The sequence below is a fragment of the Diachasma alloeum genome, unplaced genomic scaffold (genome assembly GCF_001412515.2).
Source record: "Diachasma alloeum isolate Michigan unplaced genomic scaffold, Dall2.0 Dall_scaffold_01016, whole genome shotgun sequence".
Taxonomy (NCBI): domain Eukaryota; kingdom Metazoa; phylum Arthropoda; class Insecta; order Hymenoptera; family Braconidae; genus Diachasma; species Diachasma alloeum.
The window spans coordinates 54,156-68,366 of NW_021681128.1; the positions used below are offsets into that span (position 1 = coordinate 54,156).

The window sequence follows — 14,211 nt, forward strand, 5'->3', positions numbered from 1 at the left end:
TGTTCCCTGAGAGATGGCGCAAGGACATAGAAAACGATGGACAATATTTCCAAGATTAAGTTCGTTGTTCTCTATTTTTGTATATTAAATAAATTTACTGAAAATCTGTAAAAATTAAGTCACACACCTAATATTTTTTCTAAAATTAAGTATATTTAGTAACTGAGCTGGAAAAAAATCGTTTAAAATTAATGATCAAAATGGGGATTTCATTAGTGATCAAAATGGGGATTAATTTTAAACCTTTTTTTTCGAAAACTTAGAAAAAAGTTCTAGATTTTAGAAAACTGATGGTGAGAAACCGCGGTTTCTAAAAGTTAGAAACTTTTTTCTGAAGCCAATCCACGTTTTCTATCTGTGTATGCTGAACCATGTTTCGAGGGAATTTGAAACTTCTTCAGATTATGATGATTAACAATCGTAAATTCATGGATGCATGATCATTCGATCCATAAAGGAATTATATTCCTCATTCTCTCAATGACTAGGAGGATATTCTAATTTCTGTAATGAAAAATGAGTAAAATTAGAGGAAACGTTTTCAAAAAGATGTAAATATCAAAGTGCAAACAAAATATAAAATTGGATATACGACTGTTTCGCTTTAGGTGAGATATTTTTCTAACTTCATCAAAAGTAAAAGGTCGTTCCTCCATTGATAACTTAAACTCGAGATATTTCAATTTTTTGGGTCCACTTTGATCGGTTTCCTAAAAGCAAAAGGTCATATATGCTGGCGGATACCACTTTTTGCCGAAGAAGGCCATTTTTGGCATATATGACCTTTTGCTTTTAAACACGCGATATGGAATATAATGAAAATAAAGTTCTGAATACAAGAGTCAGAATATAAGAGTCAAAATATAATAAAGGTAAAAATATAAGGGTCGAAATATAAGAACCAAATTATAAGGGTCAGGATATAAGGGTTAAAATATAAGCGTCAAACCATAAGAGTCAGTCTATAAGGGTCCAAAAATGAGGCTCAGACATACTTAGGGTTGGACTCTCTCCCTCCGCCACCACCAATAATAGCAATTAGTTCCATAAAAATTCGGATAATCCGGTCTTACGATTCGGACCTATCGATTTTCGAATAAAACCGGAGTTTTTGCAGTAATGTAGATGCATCGATCGTATAAAAAAAATCATATCCCATCATTATTCTCGATAAAATTTTTGAATTTTTGAAGTTTTATGTGAACAGCTAACGAACCGCTGAGACGATGATCTTCATAAACTAATCATTTCTAAGTTACATTAACACGCATCGATTGAAAAAAATCACCCATCGCACACGCACGCACACATACACACAGAGTGACAGACAGACCTGTGTTCAAAAACATCATAGAATGATTCAAGGAGTCATGAAACGTAGAAATATCATAAAATTTCCACTTTTGATTTTCGGGGTCATTACAATAACTTTCTTCCTCCGGGTCTGGAAGTTAAAAATGAAAAATTTCATCAAATGATGTTGTTATTGATCTAGACTCTGTGAAAAATTCAACCAATTTCAATTTTTTTTCCTTGAAGTAGCCATCTCGATTTCTTCTATCTCAATCGACCAAAATCTGTATAGGGTAAACAGGTCAATTTCTGGACGGAAGTTAGATTCTGGACCATTTCAACGTGCATTGAATATTCTATAAGTAAAATGAAAATTGTACCCATTATTTCACCATTCAATAATATTACTCGTGTATAATCATGTGATCAAATATTTTTTTTATTGATCGACATTTAATAAATAAAAAAAAAGATGGCCATGTAGTCGTCCAGAAATTAGGGGCTTCGGTTGCATTCAACTATTTCTTAATTTAATTATTCTTTGTTTTGTTATTTTCACTTCAAATAATTGTGTTCTGCTAATTAAAGCATTCTTGAAGGTATGGAAACCATCATATCCCCATTCAGGTGATTCTTTTATTCTAGATTCTACCACGAAACTCGAATTTCTCTTAACCATCCAGCAATTGGCCTGTTCACTCTACTTATTTAAACAAAGTTTTGAAGATATTCCCACTTTTTTCTAAATTTCACTAAGTTTTACTACTTAAGTTTTTTACACATTCTAATGGGATCTTTGTCTCGTATGTTCCCCGTTGAACGGAAATCTTCCAATAAGTACAATACATCTGTCTTGGACGGATTTTAGATATTTGTTTTGTACGATCTGTCTCAGACGAAGTTTTATATTTGTTCGTCACGGGAAACGGATTCGACCAAATATAACCGTCCGCTTCAGACAGATCACGCCGAAACAGAAATCAAATATTATTTTGGGAGCTCTCAGTGAAAGATTTTCTCATGTTTCGATGGTTAGCTCTGGGAAGGTTCAATTTTGTATGTAATATCTCAAAAAGTACTCAAAAATATTCGTCTCAATGTCTTCTACTTGAATCAATCAAAATATGTATACCCGCTCGTATAAAGTTTTCAAGATATTGTAATTTTCCAATTTTTTGTACATATCTCAATAACTAGTATGATGCTTCTGATTTTCTGTACTAATGATATCAACACGAACAACCAAAACGGAATTAAGGACCCAAAGTCGTCCTTAATTTTTCCCGTCCGAGGCGCACATACGTTTTTTCAACACACTTGCAAATGAAAGCTCATATTTTGCTATCTGATGAGGTGAAGCGAAGTTAGTACTTTCACAACATCTACAGTGGGATATTTATCTAAAAACTTTCTTTATGAAGCAAATCCTAAGAAAATTTATTCTTAAGTTAACTTGCAAGGAATTTCTTAATGAATTGTCCAAAAGATTATGAATATATAAGGTATATTCTAGGCATGTTGACTTCTACCCTTTTACAACAGGATTAATCTACCAATTTACCCCGTGATTTATTCACAAACGGGGATAATGAATAATGAAGAATGCCGTGCAATATATGCACTGACAACTTCCTCGTTGATTTAACTATTAACATTATTTCATTGTCAATACAAGAGTAAACTAATCTGATGTTTTCATTAGAAATTCTTTCCAAAACTTGTGTTTTGTGTATTTCTGTGTAAAATTCCAAAAAATAAATTCAGATTTGTTCATCATGTGGTGAAAATTCAGGTTTGATAATTTTATTTCATCAAACACCTCATAGACATATCAAACAGAGGAATCCAGTAAAGAAAAAAACCGATAAATCACAGAACTACGGTAACTGATACTTCACTGTTTTCTAAAATAGTATATTTCGTAACGAGTGCAAAAAAGTGTTTTTTGGCGAATGGGAGGTTTATATCACGAGCCGAAGGCGAGTGATATAATCCCACGAGCTAAAAAACATTTTTTCACGAGTTACGAACAATATTTCTCATCACAATGTGGCGGAAATTGGACTTTTAGGCACGCGGAGCGTGCCGAAAAGTTCACTTTTCGTCACAGCGTGATGGAAAAAACAATAATCATTCAATGCAAGATACAATTATCTTCAACTTTGTTATTCGATGCGGTTAAAAGTATTTCTCAAGATGTGGAGCCAACTTGAGGGGATTCTTATCCGGCCCATGCCTCTCAACAGGTTTTCCATTTTTGTCAACAATGAATTTCGTGAAGTTCCACTTGATGAAGTCACCCAGGATACCCCCTTGTTCCTTTTTCAAGTACTTCCAGAGAGGATGTGCGTTATCTCCATTAACATCAATTTTTTCAAAGAGATCGAACTTCACCTGTTCAGAATAAATAAAGAACAATTAATTAATTTTACTTATTTGGAAAATATGTGAGAAAGAGAAGTCATTAGAGGTTCAATTTTTTACATTTTTAAATTTGGATGATAATGAGATCAGGGTGCATTTACTTTGCAGTAATTTGTTGCCTAATGAGAACTTTAATGAAAGGTTGTCGGAAGCCGTCAAGATTAATGATTCAAATTGAATCATTGCTCCATCTAATCGTAAAAAGGAAAAAGGAAATGAGACTGCAGATGATATCCCCACTAATCATCCAATTATCTGGATAATGAACGAGTGGTAGAGAGCGCTTGTTAGAGAATCCGTTCCATGGAATTTTCTCAGCCCCCACAAGATCCTTCTTTTTTCTCCAGCAAACAGCAGGTAGCAAAGCTGTTTGAGATCGTGAGTAAACGATGTTATTTGGATACAGATAACCAGGTTGCTTATTTCATTGCTTGAGAGTCTACATCTACTGGTCCTTAATCCTAGATTGATCACCCTATGAGGGAAACCTCGCCGCACGTCGTTTTCCTTTAATTACAATTGACTGACTAAAAATTTCACTTTGTCAATTGATGTGTCTAAAAAATTATAGTAGCTTTTAGAACAACATATTTCTCAAAATTCCTAAAGAAAACAAATTATTTCGGATAGATGAATTATTTTTTCCCAGGTTAAATGAAATTGCCTATGACGCGATATTACCGGGAACTCGCTAAACACGCCCGGGCAGTGTAGAGTGAATTTGGCAACGTTAAAGCCTAAATAACAGGGCCGCGAATTCTCGCGCAGGTGACTAAAGTCGCAGGGTCGCGTTTGGTGACCGGACTAGGGTTAAAACTTTACGTCCGTAACAAAAAGTATAGGTCTGGTGTCCTCGACTGGTTTTCTATTGAACCAAAATACCAATTAAGTATATCTTTTCATTAAATTAATGCGAACTCAACACAAAAAACTTTTTTTGTCAACAAATCTCCTCTTCTGTGAAAAAAAGCTCCTTTCGTCATTCGGGACGTAAGGCAGAGCATACGCGAACACATAGCGATTCATACGCTACGCGTTCATGAATTGCTGCCTACGGCCGTTATGACAAAAAAAAGCTGCTCGTCACATGGACTCCCTCGCCTTTGGCTCGGGCTGCAACCTCATATATTCGCCAGAAAAGTTTTTTTCTGCCTTATGACGAAATCCACTATTTTATGATTACCGAGATAAAGGAACAATCAACAGTTGAGATGATTCATCTCGGCTGATATTTCTCGAAGATGTTCATTTATAACCACAAGGAGTCAAAAAAAATTTGATTTTTGTTTCACTCACAGCGGATTTCTTCGTGTTGATTGAAATTTTAATTCACTACGCCAAGTTAATTATTCATAAATAAAATTGACATTGTATAACAAAGATAGGTGTTAATATTTAAAATATTTCCATCTTTTGCCTGGGTACCCAGCTTTTCCTTGGCCACTGGATTCCATATAGTTTTACGAATTGTGTTCTATTTTTATTTTAATTGTTAAAGTCATGTAAAAGGTAAATTATCAATTTGAAAATAAATCTCATAAAAACCCGTGTATAATGAAAAACTTGTGCATTTTATTCTTTCAAATCTATCACAGTGAATTTCTCTTAAGTGCATATATGCCATCCTTGTTGATGATCAAGCGGAAAATCCCATGAAAATTTCTTGTAGTGTTTCCCTTAATCATCAGCAAGGGTGGTTTCATATGTTACTCCATCAACTCGAAAAAATACGAAATTTTTTCAAGCATGAAAAAATTAATTTTTTTGCTAATATCGGAAGATCATTTTTCCTTTAATCCGTTCACTTTCCAGATAATTGCCTAATTGACAAACATTTTATATTGAACTTTACTCGTTTCACTCCTCTATTCATTCAATTTTTGTTCTCCATTTGATATATAGGACATAAATCTAAAAAGAGTTCTTCTCACACTTCTTCTGTCATCCCCATGCAGGTTCACATGCACGAAAAGATTTAATAGAAAAATCTAGCGAATTCGTTAGGAATTTCTATTGAACTTTTTATTAATTTTTGGCCGATTCTATTGAAATATTCATGAAAAAATATTCAACAGAAAAAGTCATTAGAATTTGATTTTTCTATATAACTTATTTTCTTCAGATATTTCATGTAGAATTTCCTCGGCTCAAATGTTCTAAGTTTTTTTGAGGAGGTTTAATGCGGGTCGTGAAATAAGAACTCGTGGTTGTGGAATAAAGACGTTTGTATTTAGATGTTTACATCGTGTTTCGATATCGGACTGAATCGGACTGAACATTTTGGGCGGGAATACGAGGGTTTATATACCTTTTATTATGAAAGGTTCGAGAATTGTCCAGAAATTCCGTGAGGAACAAGGATAGGATGATATTTGTCTCGACGCGTTAATCGAAATTCGACATAATAACTCGTTTGTGGCTCGCGCCATAAGTACTCCCCTTCTGCGAAAAAGGAGAACAAGATCAAATAAAGCAAATAAAAGAAAATCAATAATATCAATTGTCGCGAACAGCTGATAAGGTTTAGCGAAATCTTTTGAATTGATGACGTTGATGAACCAGTGTCGGAATACGACGGCGATACGAAGATGAATCTCGAGCTGTTCCAGGTTGAGATGACTCGGGTGGAGTCGGTCGTTATTCGTGCGTTGTTGTTTGTTCGGAAATTTGCCGTTCGCCCGACTTTGTCGGAACCAAGTGGAACGGAGGTGACCAGGGGCTCTTCAAATGTTGAGTTTTCCCAGTCGTTTCGTCGGACTCCCCTGTGGCGATTTAAGTTGGTCGTGGGCGAGGCATCGTGTTGTTGATGGAACGAACGTTGGCCACCGTCAGTGATTCGCTGGGGCGATTCCTTGTAGTGAGCAAGGCGGTCGGCAATGTTTGGCCGTGTCATCGAATGTTCAATGGTACCAACACGTGTTGTTGTCGAGTGCTGGCGGGGCTGTTCGAGAGCGAGAGTGCGAGGTGCGTTGATTTTTCACCACGGATGCTAGCTCACGGATCGTCGCTTCGACTCGAAAAAAACGTGCGTCAATTGTCGGAGTCATTGGCTCTTGGACTGCATTAATGTGCGCTGCCGACAATGCGATTTCGTGCAGCTTGTCGGCGAGAGTCGCAAGCCTGTCGAGGTCCATATCAGCTTGGGATGCCAGGATACATTGCGTCGTCATCGGCAGTCGGCTGAGCCATTTGGTGCGTAGAATGTTATCAGGAACTGTGTCGATTTCCTGTCGCCTAATAATTCTCGGTCGAGCTGCTGGAGTCGTGCATCTCGGGAGAGCGTCAGGCGTTCGATGAGCGTCTCCTTGAGGCGTGTGTAGGGCGTCTCCGCGGGTATGTTTAGGTGGATGTCCTGAACCTCAGCAGCGGCCTTGGCGTCGAGATGCGAGGAGGCGTAGTAATACCTCGTTATTTCATCGGTGATCCCGGCAAGATGAAACTGTCCTTCGAGCTGGGCGAACCACAAGGCTGGTTGTTCAGCGTTGAAGGCAGCGTTGGGACAGCGTACCGAGATACGTTGAAGCGGCGTTCCATTATCGGGGGTTCGCGAATTCATTTTATTCAGCAGACCGTTAGCACCAAATCAAAACTAAGTCTCGAAAAATTTTCAGTGCAACACAACGTCCTTGGGTGCTCAGCAATGCACCGAAATTCACAAAACTCGAACGGAGCGCGTGAACGACACAACACACGAGCGCGCGGTACACTAAACCAACTCACAAAGTGCACGATCAAAAATGCACTCGAATTTTGTCCAATAGTCGCGAACGTTAACACGCTTCATTTAGGCGGTAAAAACGCGGAAAAACTATTCATTCGATCACGTCGGGGTAACCAGTTGTGGCGGTTTAGTGCGGGTCGTGAAATAAGAACTCGTGGTTGTGGAATAAAGACGTTTGTATTTAGATTTAAAGAGATGTGTTTACATTGTGTTTCGGTATCGGACTGAATCGGACTGAACATTTTGGTCGGGAATACGAAGGTTTATATACCTTTTATTATGGAAGGTTCGAGAATTGTCCAGAAATTTCGTGAGGAACAAGCATAGGATGATATTTGTCTCGAATAGGACAATAGAGAATATTCGAGACGCCTTAATCGAAATTCGACGTAATAATTCGTTTGTGGCTCGCGCCACATTTTTTTATTCTATTTTTATTTTCTTCTCAGCAAGAAAATCAAACAAGAAAACTTGCAAAATTTGAGTCCGCGAAATTCTATAGAAAATATCTCAATAGAATAAGTTATATAGAAAAATGGAATTCTATTGACTTTTTCTATTGAATATTTTGTATTGAACATTTTAATAGAATCAGCCAAAGCCTAATAGAAGGCAGGGTTACCAGATGGGGCTATTTATAGCCAAGTGGACTATTTGGGATGCATTTTGGCGGGCAAATTTTTGCTCCGGGCTATAACCCGCCAAATAGGCTATATGCTGGCGGCATGATTTTTTAAAAATATAATATACTGCAGGACTTGGGAAAGAGTTCCACTCGGAATTGTAGTTCACGAGGGTCAGAAGGGAATGGTTAAATTTCACGAGAGTCAAACAACAATAAATTCACACGGAGATAGTCAAATTTCACGATAGTCAACCATCACGAGGGTTACAAATGAGTGGTCAAATTTCACGAGAGTTAAACGTCACGAGGGTTACCAAATGGCTCACCAAAAGGGCATCGCCGAATTCTCAATTTTCCAGGACCGCAAATGATAATGTGGAACATTTACTAAAGCTTAGCAATTAACTACAAGAGTTCCTTCCAGTACATAATAATACTGACAGGGTTGATCCTTGTACTATAATTGACGTTCGTGGAATGAAACCCCTTGATACGTGTGGCCCTCGCTAAGGATTTACTACACCCTTTCGGCCAAAATTCACGTTTTTTTTCATGTTTCTGGCAAATTATTGATCGGATTGACGCGAAATAATATACCGTTTTAGAGTTTTATCATCATTGACTGACTCACGAAGTTTCATTGTAATATAATCATTTTCCTGCATTTTTTCTAAAGTTTTGTGAATTTCCGAAAGGTTTTAGAAAAAACGCAGGAAAATGATCGCATGATCATGAAATTTTGTGCGTCATTAAGTAATGATAAAACGCAAAAACGGTATATTTTTTCACGTCAATACGATCAACAATTTGCCAGAAAAATTCAAAAAACGTGAATTTAGGCGAAAAGGGATGTGTAATAGGAATGTGAATAAAACCCAATGTTCAACACACTTTCACTTTTGACACAACACACCGCCCGTTCGTTTTTCACTTTTGTTCAACTTTCCATAGGGAAAACGAAAAACCTAACGAATTTTCTAACGAATTCGTTAGGTTTTTCAATTATAGTTTTGAATCCGCGCAGAGTCAGTCATTGCCCAATCCGTCGTCCCGGGTGCTGCCTCTGGAACCTCTTGAACGAGAACCCCTAGGCTTTTTCCTCCCTTTGATGCAGTGCTCAACAACTTCAACGATCCTCCCAAAATTTCCTCAATCCATAGCCACCACATCAGACTAAGAATTTAAACTGCTACCTCAGGACGGTCCCAGTTTCTTTCTTGCGATAGAGGATTTCTAATCTAATGTATGTTCAGACGACCGGATTCAAATGTCATTCAGTCACGTACATGGTGGAGTAAAAAGCTTAATAGATGGAGGGTTACCAAAAGTATATTCTCGTCAAAAGGCGATAAAAAACTTATTCGAAATGAAAAAGTTATTCGAAATGTTCATATCTCAAAAGAAGCTTCATCGCACGATTATACATGAGTGTTATTATCGGAAATTGGGATCGCCTAGATTCTAACCAGTTTCGAGCTATTGACCTGTTTACTCTATTTCATGCCCTAAGTATCGCGTGTTAAAGATTTTTTAGGGACTTTACCATGAGTGAATTGGGCATCACTTGGTAGTTGCGTAAATTTTCATAATAATGATGGTGGTGACGAAGAGGTAGAACGTATCAAATCGATTGCGTTCGATTCCTTTTGCTTCCGAATGGGAGCTATGTAATTGTAATTTTTTTCGATTTCCTAATTTTGGGTGGAAATGCCTAGAAATGTCATGAACCGTGAAGAAATGATATTTTTTAAAAATGTCTGTATGTATGTATGTATGTCTGTGGTCATGTGTGTGCGTATGTCCCCAATAGCCCCCATAACTCGAGAACGGTTAGCGCAAAGAACTTGAAATTTTGGCTGCTATCTGGTACTATTGATACTGAAAACTGGGCTAAATTTCAGCTCGATCGGTTGAGCAGTTCCTGAGATACAGCAATTCCTCAAAAATCATTTTTTGCCGATATCTCCTGAACCATTCGACCGATTCGATTTTTTTTTAAATACTCGTCGTGATGATACCCATCTAAATGGATCAAAAAAAGACCATTACACCCCAAGCAATATGGCTTTATTCTCGTTTTTTCATTTTTTCGCTGAAATTGCTTGTAAACATGATAACTTGAAAAATAATCAGNCTGTATGTATGTATGTATGTCTGTGGTCATGTGTGTGCGTATGTCCCCAATAGCCCCCATAACTCGAGAACGGTTAGCGCAAAGAACTTGAAATTTTGGCTGCTATCTGGTACTATTGATACTGAAAACTGGGCTAAATTTCAGCTCGATCGGTTGAGCAGTTCCTGAGATACAGCAATTCCTCAAAAATCATTTTTTGCCGATATCTCCTGAACCATTCGACCGATTCGATTTTTTTTTAAATACTCGTCGTGATGATACCCATCTAAATGGATCAAAAAAAGACCATTACACCCCAAGCAATATGGCTTTATTCTCGTTTTTTCATTTTTTCGCTGAAATTGCTTGTAAACATGATAACTTGAAAAATAATCAGGATAGAAACTTCAAACTTGGTAGGATTTCAGGTCTTGTGATAACAAAGTTTGGTATTTTGGATGAGCAAAATCGGAGCAGCAGGAGATATTCAACTTTTTATGTGAAACTGTTTTGCTCAATATCTCAAAAACTATACAACCGATTTCAATTTTTTTTTTTAAATGTTCGTCTTGATGTCATCTATCTGCATCAATCAAAATATGTATACCCCTCTATAGAAACTTTTCAAGATATTGCCGTTTTTGTATATTTTTGCTCAGAATTCACTCTTGAACACTATAACATGGATTAAAATCAGTGAAACTATTGAAACATTAACTACTAGTTAGGATGTCAAATAACATTCTTATATCCAATTTTAAGTCAATATATTCAATAGTTACTGAAATAGAACAATTTATCCAAGATTCTTAATAAGAAAAGGATCAACGCATCTATATTTAACTGTTCATTTTCACTCTAGGCTGACTTAGAAAGATCATAGCACATAATTTTTTTTTTTTTTTTTTCATTTTATAGAAAGAGAAAATGAGGTAACGGTTTTATGACCACCGCAGCCGCACGCTACCCATGTAACCACTAGTATTTCGTATATTTACTTATTCTCACTCCCTATTTATTCTAATCAACTACCTGAACATAAAAAGTCATGATTTAAATTTTTTAAAACAGTAACTCCGCTCTCAAGGTATAATATTATTCAGCTAAATTTCAAAATGTTGCTGCTTCTCTATTTTAATGGGTGGAAGAAAAAATGTACATACGTAAAAGGGGCAGAGTCTATGGTACATCAGAAGGTAATGAAATTTGAGTATTGTTGGCCATAACATTTTCAAAAATAACCAATAAGTTTTCTAAGAAATTTCTAAGAAACATGGATCAAATTCCATTCGGAAGCATACTACCAATGGAATTGGTAGAAACTAAAATTGAAGAAAAAAAATTTACACAAAAAGTTACAGTCATGAGTGATCTGTCAAATAGCTTCCGTCATACTGCTTGTTCAATGGAAAAAGGTGGTCACAAAAATTACGCTATCTCTCTTGAATTCGGAAATATCCCTCGAAAACTCAGTTGCCAGCTAAATCGACTAATACCGTTCTACCTCTTTGCTGCTGAATTATAGTGCATTCGAACTCTCTTATGATTCACTTTGATAGCGTTACAATTTTTTCGATAAAAACTCACCTTTTCACGCTTAGCAAAACTGCAAATGTCGTCACTGGTGCCGGGTTCCTGACCATTAAACTGATTGCATGGGAAAGCAAGGATCCTGAGGTCTAAAATAATAATAAGAAAGTATTGAGTTCCCTCGAAAGCGTACCAAATAGGCTTTCACACCCTGTCAATTATAGAGTCCGACAACATTTTAACGCCTTTTTAGATAGATGACTGTCAAAGTTTAAGAATTTGAATTCTCCGTGGGAATGCAACTTCAGATACATCTGCCATGATACTTTTTCGGGTGTTGAATAACATTGCTCCTTAATTTATTATTAAATATTGAAAGTATTTAATTCGAGAAACTCGGTATAGAACGATATGCTTAAAATGTCATCTTTTCACTGGTAAATTATTTTCTCTCGTATACCCTTTCGGGTTTTTACAATTTGTTCCCTTCCCACCCCCCAACCCCCTGTACCGCATTCGCCGAAGGACGAGGGCAAAACTTCACTTCACTTGAGGAAAAAACCTGCCCAGGTACAGTTGTCCCTTTAACAGGACTCCCGCTCGACAGTGAAACTGTGAAATTAGAGTGTTACAAATTTTGGCTCCCCAGCCGGGTATCGAGAACCCGGTTCGCTCACGTGCCAATCCCATACTCTAACCACACAGCCACGGCCGTAGGTCATCTTTTCACTGGTATTTTTTTGACTTTGATTGGTGTAAGGGTTATTTCTTATTGAATTTAAAAAGTGCAGTTTTCGGCGATTTCCATAACTTCAATTCTTTTTCTGGAGTCTTTTTTTTACACATCTGATGTTTTGTGTTGAGACTGTCTATAAAAAAAAATTAAAAATTGTAATCTTCAACTTGTACAATATTGAAACGTACCATCCCAATCATGCACTGTGCCCATCTGAATCCCACATTATATTATTCAAACATTTAGATGTTCAATTTGTTGTTTACAATTCAACAGGTATAATTTCAGCATGTGAAATTGAAGAAAAACAAAACCCAACAATTCGGGCCCGTGTTTATGAATACCGTGATTTCATTGGATCACCCAAAATATCAATGTATAAAAAATGTAGCTCTATTGTGTGTATTAAGGAAATTATTTTTCTGCAAAAAAATGTGTTAGTGCTGAAGTACTCTATAGGCTTTTTCTTTATATAAAACAAAGCCATGAAAACATTAGTATTTACTATGAGACTCCGCATATTTATCATAGAGTTCGTTCAACTCTTTATAATTTGTCGCAGTGAGTCCACATTTTGACGCGACATTCACGATTAGACAGACATGACCTTGATATCTGAAATCAAAGAAAAATAACAAATATTCCATGACTAACAGTTTAAAAAATGAAAAAAAAAATCAAAGATTCAGGTTCAAGAATCTAAATATAAAAAATAATCATTCATTATCTCACTTCGACAGTGCCACAACTTCTCCTGTAATCGACGTGGCCTCGAATTCATAGATTGATTTCGCCGATTTGTAGTCCAGGTTTCCACTCATCACTGTTGAAAGCCAAAAAAAAACACGTTTTCTACATTTGATGATCAAAATTTCTATTGAAAACTGCCATATGCCTAATTTTTATACGTTCAACTGACAATTTATACGTTATTTTACTAGCTTCATGCGCAAAATGAATCAACGTGCCTGTAAAGCTGCGAAAGACCTGATGCAAGCCTGGAAATATTGTGTACTTTAAGTAGCCCATTAGTTTATCGCACAGGTAAATTATTGAATAGAGTTAATCGTGAATGTTGTACTCGTCCGAGTTTTGAGAACAATTCTGCCACCGTCACAGACTTCAGCAACGCAATTACCACACCTTGTCATGTAAAATACGATTTAAAAAAAATGTATTTTCCCGAATCGAATGTGGCAATACCGACAACAATAACCTAAACGACAAGGGACGTAAAATTCCGATTTGTTAATATTTATGGATATTCTGAAGATTCTCTTACCGTTTATTTTGGGTTTATATCGCTGATCAGTCGAAAGATTAGCTCAGATTTAAGCAGGGTTGGGCATAAAGAGTATTGACTAAAGTAGAGGCTCAGATCTCGGGGTTGAAATCAAAGAGGATAGACCTGAGTAGAGGCCCGGATCGGGGGGTTTGACTGACTCCAAAAATGTTAGTTGGTACCCCACGGGAAAGGCGGCGTCCCGGTCGAATTGTCGGTAAATGTGAGTCGGGTGCGTGAGTAACTCGGCAAGTAGCAGTCCTGCTGTGACAGGGACAGGTTGGGGGGGGATTTTTGTCCTCCTTGTACTCAATGCTTGCTTTATGTTTTTCAGTTGATATATTCGCCGACTAATTAATATTAAGGGATGAAACAAAGACTGTTCAATGGAGAATTAAATTCGCCATCCATCAACCCCCGTTTCATCCCTTAATCTCTGCAATAAAAAAATTAATATTGCGACGAAAGTCACGGCGCTATAAGAAAC

The 14,211-nt window shown here is 36.9% G+C and overlaps 1 protein-coding gene across 4 annotated transcripts; it reads right to left on the reverse strand.

Annotated features, from left to right (window-relative positions):
- Window positions 1-3,333: 3,333 nt before the first annotated feature.
- On the reverse strand, window positions 3,334-14,193 carry LOC107045600 (phospholipid hydroperoxide glutathione peroxidase). 4 transcript variants are annotated; one of them, XM_015267923.1, is made up of 6 exons: window positions 13,725-14,193; window positions 13,411-13,440; window positions 13,175-13,265; window positions 12,948-13,057; window positions 11,764-11,855; window positions 3,334-3,687 (listed from the first exon to the last, which is right to left on the reverse strand). In XM_015267923.1, exons 3-6 carry the CDS (start codon window positions 13,261-13,263, stop codon window positions 3,472-3,474), a joined length of 507 nt encoding a protein of 168 aa, XP_015123409.1. In that variant the 5' UTR covers window positions 13,264-13,265; window positions 13,411-13,440; window positions 13,725-14,193; the 3' UTR covers window positions 3,334-3,471. The 4 variants fall into 4 exon arrangements, with proteins under 4 accessions (XP_015123409.1, XP_015123406.1, XP_015123407.1 ...); XM_015267920.1 differs by having other exon boundaries at window positions 13,411-13,585; XM_015267921.1 differs by having other exon boundaries at window positions 13,411-13,658.
- Between the last annotated feature and the right edge of the window lie 18 nt (window positions 14,194-14,211).

Coding starts and splice junctions, on each gene's coding strand:
- LOC107045600 (XM_015267920.1), bottom strand. CDS start 13,471: ATGGGCTACTTAAAGTACACAATATTTCCAGGCTTGCATCAGGTCTTT. Junction 11,856..12,947: donor TAAATATGCGGAGTCTCATA/GTAAATACTAAT, acceptor TTATTATTTTAG/ACCTCAGGATCCTTGCTTTC. Junction 3,688..11,763: donor GTTTTGCTAAGCGTGAAAAG/GTGAGTTTTTAT, acceptor TATTCTGAACAG/GTGAAGTTCGATCTCTTTGA.